A 7353-nucleotide genomic window follows, 5' to 3' on the forward strand; every position below is an offset into this window, starting at 1 on the left:
TGAAGGCCCTTAAGCCTGAAGCTGTAAGAAATTAACCAATCATAATTAAATATAAGGAAAATAATCGACTGTAATTAGTCGATTTCTTATTGCTTCAGGCTTAAAGCTTAAGTTTTATGGCTTAAGTTCTCATTGTAGATCGTTTAAGTCAACTTATAGACGATAGTTAAAGTCGACAAAAAGCTATGTTAGAAAAAGACGGCTAAACGTCGACTTTAAAAAGTCGACTTAATGTTGACTAAAAAAAGTCGACTATTAGTCGGCAGTCATGGCTCTTGCACATAGGACGCGATAATGCTTGCCGCGTCCTGTGTGCAGAAGTCATCATTCGTGCTATGTGGGTGATAATCTCTGGCAATGTAGTGAACGCAGAGACAAAAGACATTTACCTACATAGGTATTTAGAAAAAAACGAACTCACAAAAGAATATAAATTTAAGGATAGGAAAAAGCTAATCTGAGTTCAAGCACGGACGTAGTAGTGTTATATTACCTAAATTGGTGAAACCTTCCTTTGTTAGGAAATAAAGTATTTTATTAAAAAAATAAAATCTATAAAATATCATCAAACGTTTCGGTTCAGCCGTGAAAGCTCTTCAGTGATAAAAAAACATACAAAGAAAAAGTCTCGATGCTAATACAGAACGCAAATTACAACTAATAATATCGAACTTGGATGCTCACGAAGAACATAAATAGTTTTTTAATATTACAGTCGACAAAAACGCTCACAATCAGTTCTTAATTCCTTGTTCATACGTGTATAGTATGCTGCGGTTTTTGTCTAACAAAAAGTAAAAAGAAAAAAGTCTGTAGAAACTAAAGGATACAGTAAAAAAATTAAATAGAAAATTTATAAATTATCTTAAAATCAAATTATAGTTTAAACCAGTTTGTATGGAACACAATTGTCGACGATAATATTACCAAGTGTAGGAATGTAAATCACAATCATTTTATATACACAAGCAAACGAAGTAAGAAGAGGCGACTACGGAAGAGAAGGAAAACGAACATCAGCCTATCAAAATAAACCGCAATAGCTATTGCCAAGATATTCTGTATCTTTTTGCGAATTTAATCCATTGTTTTGAAGACCGATATAAATCATCTCGGCTACTAATCGTTTGATGTAAAAACGTTCTTTGTGCAAGACTTTGATATATTCCCAATCAAATTCATGATTTAAATTAAAACGATGTTTTTGGACGGCCGTCAATTCCACCGTTGCACTTCTTGGAACTTTCATATATTCAGAAACCCGCGTAGAAAGTTTTCTACTAGTCTGTCCGACATAAGATGCCTCACTGCATTGCAACTTATAGACGATGTTGTTATGGAGTCCAAGCGGAAGCCTGTCTTTATGTTCTCGAATCATATCCGTTAATTTATTTGCGCAGGAATAAGAAATCCTTGTCGAATCATTTTTAAAAATCTTTGTCAGTCTTCCCGAAATCCAGCCAAAAAATAGTATTGTAAAAAATTTATTTTTATTTTGGACAGAGGTTGTTAAGACTGTTCTTTTATTTTCCAAGTCATCCCTGCTGCTCTTAATAAGAAAAGTCAATCTGCGTTTGAATGTTCTAAATCAAGTCAATTGGATAGTTATTGTTTATTAGAATCAATATAATAAAATCTAAATTTTTCTTATGAAAAGAAGGATGACTTAGAAAAAACATCCTATTCACGAGACCAATAATTGTCTCTATCTTATGTTGAGTGGGGTGAAAGGACATAAAATTTAAGTATCGACCCAAATAAATAGGTTTGTGATACCAATCAAAAATAATTATGTTGTTACAAATTAAAATAGTGGTGTCTAAAAAGTTAATACTGTTATGTCCAATCTCAATCGTAAATTGCATACGCGTGTGAAAAGAATTGAAAATACGCAGAATGTCGTTAATAAACATGCGTTAGCGCTTCTGAGGAGCCGCTAAAAGGATGTCATCAACATATCTAAAATAAAAAGGCAACGTCACAGGAATCATACTAATAGCCCTTTCCTCTAAGTCTTGTAAAACCAAATCAGCAATGATAGAGGACAAAGGAGAACCCATAGGGCTACCAAAAGTCTGTTTATAAAATTTATTATTAAAAGTGAAATATGTAGAGTTTAGTACGAATTTCAAAGCTAGCAGAAATTCTCTACGAGGAATTTTAGTGGAATCACAAATGTAGTGCCAACGTTTGTCAACTGAAGAAATAGTCAGATCGAGCGGGATGTTAATAAATAAAGAGATAGTTAAAGATAAAAGTGTATGATGTTCTTCAAAATGTCTATAAGAAAGATTCTTAACTTAATAGGTCAAAATTATTATCGATCCTGCTTTTCGCTGGCGGAATTTTATGATATAAGAATTTATGTAAAAAAACTGCAAAATTGTAAAAGGGGCTATTAACTTTTTAGACACCAATATTTTAATTTGTAACAACACAATTATTTTTGACTGGTATCACAAACCTACTTATTCGGATCGATACTTAAATTTTATGTCCTTTCACCCCACTCAACATAAGATAGAGACAATTATTGGCCTCGTGGATAGGATGTTTTTTCTAAGTCATCCTTCTTTTCATAAGAAAAATTTAGATTTTATTATATTGACTCTAATAAACAATAACTATCCAATTGACTTGATTTTTAGAACATTAAAACGCAGATTGACTTTTCTTATTAAGAGCAGCAGGGATGACTTGGAAAATAAAAGAACAGTCTTAACAACCTCTGTCCAAAATAAAAATAAATTTTTTACAATACCATTTTTTGGCTGGATTTCGGGAAGACTGACAAAGATTTTTAAAAATGATTCGACAAGGATTTCTTATTCCTGCGCAAATAAATTAACGGATATGATTCGAGAACATAAAAACAGGCTTCCGTTTGGACTCTATAACAACATCGTTTATAAGTTGCAATGCAGTAATTGTGAGACATCTTATGTCGGACAGACTAGTAGAAAACTTTCTACGCGGGTTTCTGAATATATGAAAGTTCCAAGAAGTGCAACGGTGGAATTGACGGCCGTCCAAGAACACTGTTTTAATTTAAATCATGAATTTGATTGGGAACACATCAAAGTCTTGCATAAAGAACGTTTTTACATCAAACGATTAGTAGTCGAGATGATTTACATCGGTCTTCAAAACAAAGAATTAAATTCGCAAAAAGACACAGAATATCTTGGCAATAGCTATTGCGATTTGTTTTGATAGGCTGATGTTCGTTTTCTCTTCTCTTCCGTAGTCGCCTCTTCTTACTTCGTTTGCTTGTGTATATAAAATGATTGTAATTTACATTCCTACACTTGATAATATTATCGTCGACAATTGTGTTCCATATAAACTGGTTTAAACTATAATCTGATTTTAAGGTAATTTATAAATTTTCTATTTAATTTTCTTACTGTATCCTTTAGTTTCTACAGACTCTTTTCTTTTTACTTTTTGTTAGACAAAAACCGCAGCATACTATACACGTATGAACAAGGAATTAAGAACTGATTGTGAGCGTTTTTGTCGACTGTAATATTAAAAAACTATTTATGTTCTTCGTGAGCATCCAAGTTCGATATTATTAGTTGTAATTTGCGTTCTGTATTAGCATCGAGACTTTTTCTTTGTATGTTTTTTTATCACTGAAGAGGTTTCACGGCTGAACCGAAACGTTTGATGATATTTTATAGATTTTATTTTTTAATAAAATACTTTATTTCCTAACAAAGGAAGGTTTCACCAATTTAGGTAATATAACACTACTACGTCCGTGCTTGAACTCAGATTAGCTTTTTCCTATCCTTAAGTTTACCTACACGATAGACGATTGACATATAAAAAATAACCGAAAATACGTTTCATGACTCTATTTTGAAAGCACAAGATCGGAAAGATTGAAGAAAATTAGTTTACGATCACGATTCTCAGCAATGAGATAGCGATGACTAGTGATGATAAGCGTTCGAAATCTATATTTATAAAGCCCAATGAAAAATTTTTCATATATAATCGTATAAAATTATATAAAATTATATATAATTATATATAATTATATATTATTATGTATCAAATTTGTCCATTCATGTTTATACATTCTACTTATATATATAATTATATATAATTATATATAATTTTATATGATTATATATAATTATACATAATTATGTATAAACAAATTTCATACAAAATTTTGCATGAAAAATTTTTCATCGGGAGTTTATTGTCTTCTAATTCAAAATTATATATAATAACTTAGTTATATATAATAACTTAGATAATATAATTACCTAGATTCTGAGGGTCGTCATCCTTATCCAAGTGTAATATTGCCTTCAGAAATTCAATGTACTTTCTAGCTGTTTTCAACGTATCCATTTTGCTAAATTTATTGTTTATTATGGGTATGACCTTCCTCAAGTTGTCGTATGCTTCATTGAGACTCTGTGTTCTTTGACGTTCTTTAGCATTCGTTACCTCTCGCTGATCTTCACTCTCCTTTTCTTTCATCTTATTTTCCTGGTATTTTCTAGTTCTTTTCCGGTAAGCCCTTTTGCTCTTAGATTTATTGCTATCAATGGTGGTCAATTTTTTATCACTTTCTGAAGGCGAATTAACATTTTCCGCTGTGTAATTATTGTTTGAACACAGCTTCGTCGCATATCCATCAAGCTTCGCCTGTTGATAGACACCGCTCTGATCGGCCACCTGCTCTTTCTTATATTTCAGTTCTTCCGAAGAATGATGATGAGAATTATTGTACGTCTGTTCCAAATTCGTATTAAGCGGTTGTTGATAACTAGTCTGGTCGGGATGCTGTTGATGAAACGAGTAAAGATGTGCTGACTGATAATAATTCGGCAAATCGAAATTTTCCGCCAAGTTTCTCAGCCGGCAATTTAATTCGAACACATTTAATGCTGGTTTGGTAATGCTGTCACAGTTGGCCGTTGATGTAAAACTATCATAAGTATCGTACCATAAGTTAGTATTAGTATTAGTATTAGTATTATCATTATTCATACAGTAGAAGTCATTGTCACAAGATTGTGTCTGATTTTGAGATATAGGGTCTGGCGACAATTCCGACGGTAACGATGGTATGTTTCCAATAGGCAATAGAGATACATTGATTTCTTTGGCGTGTTGCACTTCGTTCTCCGAAGATCTTTGCACAGGAGTCACATGCGCTACAGGATACAAATTATAACTGAATGGCGTATTATCCGACTGCACATATTGGCTTCTATTATCTCGCATAATTGTTCCGACGTTTCTTATAAACACAAATTAAATCGTGATTAATTTCTTTTTCGCGACAAAAATACAAATCAATATTACGTCAAAACATATGTAGTGATACTTTCAGCACAAATTAAATTTTTTTCCGTTTTTTCCGTAAATTTTTAAAAAATTAATCCTGATTATGCGTTCATAACCATACTGCTTAGCTATTAAAGCTTTACTGAACGCTGAAGATTCTCTACATTCATTTTGCCTACATGGAGCCCCCCTCCTAAGTTTTAACCTTAAATGACGATTGGTATTTCCCTCTCCTATGTCGAGTTTCTTTTATTCATCCTTTGTCATCTATCTTCAAAACATCCTGTTGTCAGTTAGTATCTGCCCATTTAAGGCAGGAACCTAGTTTAGGAAGTCAAATATTCCTTCTTTCTCTCTCTTTTGCGATCACGTGGTATGTTTAAATTTAATTAGTTATACAACATTGTATCAATATTAATCGCATTGTGATTGTTACGTCCTTTGAAACATTTACCGACAAATATGTCATTGCATTTTTAAACGCTATAAGAATATATTGTAAATACAATCACCACGATATCGTTACAGTGCATTGCCATCACCAGTTCCCGTACGATCGTTTAGGTATGAGAACAGCACATAGTCATCTAAAGATGATGACCGTGTGACAAGGGATCGAATCCCACGCGAATCTCACGAATAAATGAAACGACACAAAATATGAAATGCCAGTTTTTTTATTATTTAGATAAAATAATACTTCGTTATACTTTTCTCGATCTACTTTAATTAATAATGATTTTTTACTGAATTTTTCTACATTTTTACTGAAATATTACTGAAATATTAATGAAATTATAATGAAATTTTAATGAAAATTGGGTCAAAATTGTAAATATTTTTCAAACGCATTTCAGCAAAAGTTCATTATATTTTCAATAAATTATTTCTATTAGATACAAATATCTCAATTGAGATCTTACATGCGAAATTTTGCGGAAACCGCATTTGAGAATTCAATTGAAAATTCAACTGAGAATTGAATTGGGAATTCTATTGTCATCTTAACAAAAATTTTTCAGTAGAGTACACACTTATTTTTCGCATACGTAGATGTTACACTGGGATCTGAAGGGCCTCAGCTACTTTTTTTATTATAACTCCGATAAAAATCACCGTATTTTGACTTTTTTCCCGATTGTTAATAGACTGATAAACACATATATTTATTAAGAATTAGAATTAAATCATAATAAGCATCACATAATAAAGACATGTTGAAACATTAGAATTACTCATAAATACTATGGAAACGTCACTTTATCATAATAGTTTTAAAAATGCATATCTTTTTTGATAATAGAAATAATCGAAAAAAGTTTCCAGATTTTGAAAGGGCATATTTCAAAGTACAAAGAAAAAAATCGTCGCTTAAATATTAGGATATTATCATGAAAATTACAAGGCTTCAAGATTGACGATTTTTCACACTTAAATAGTGTCCCTTGTTAAAAGAGTGTTTTTGACAATGTTAAGGTCAAGGTCAAGATCATTAGAATTGTATTCATTTTAAAGCGAATAAACTACTAGCCTTAGACTATTAGCCCTAGACTACTCTGGTGTACAGGTGTTACATTTACATACAGGTCAGTACGATGGATTGCCTCGGGGTGCATAGTAGACCTTGGCAAAATTGTCACGCGCGCAATTAAACGCAATAAAATTCATAGAAAAGAAAACACACCTACCGACGGCAACCCGTCGTACTGACCTGTATGTAAGTGCAACACCTTGTATATACCTTGTATATCTGGACTGCATAACTCATCCTGCAACTCATTGTTCAGTGTTTCCTAACGCAACAATACGAGAAAAAAAGTGTTTTTCCCATAGTTCGCATTTTCTTAAAAAATTCAGAGACAATGACTCAGTGAATGATTTAGCTATGTTCAAAGAATAGAGTTTTTCTTCATTGTTTTTAAGGGGATGTTATACTTGATCGACAAGAATACTGTTTTCTGCAAAATTTACACTGTATTGGTTGCATAGAATTCTATATATATATATATATATATATATATATATATATATATATAT

At 31.8% G+C, this 7353-nt stretch overlaps 1 protein-coding gene across 2 annotated transcripts in view; it reads right to left on the bottom strand.

Moving 5' to 3' along the window:
- LOC116852677 (protein twist-like) overlaps positions 1-5428 on the bottom strand; it is a 19986-nt gene extending 14558 nt beyond the window's left edge. For both annotated transcript variants that reach the window (XM_032833253.1, XM_032833254.1), the window contains exon 1: positions 4284-5428. In XM_032833253.1, coding sequence (XP_032689144.1) covers positions 4284-5253 — 970 coding nt within the window. In that variant the 5' untranslated portion in view covers positions 5254-5428. The remainder of the gene's footprint in view (positions 1-4283) is intronic.
- Positions 5429-7353: the final 1925 nt, after the last annotated feature.

This window comes from Odontomachus brunneus, unplaced genomic scaffold (genome assembly GCF_010583005.1).
Source record: "Odontomachus brunneus isolate Ranch 3 - 2012 unplaced genomic scaffold, Obru_v1 Obru_scaffold_248, whole genome shotgun sequence".
Classification (NCBI taxonomy): domain Eukaryota; kingdom Metazoa; phylum Arthropoda; class Insecta; order Hymenoptera; family Formicidae; genus Odontomachus; species Odontomachus brunneus.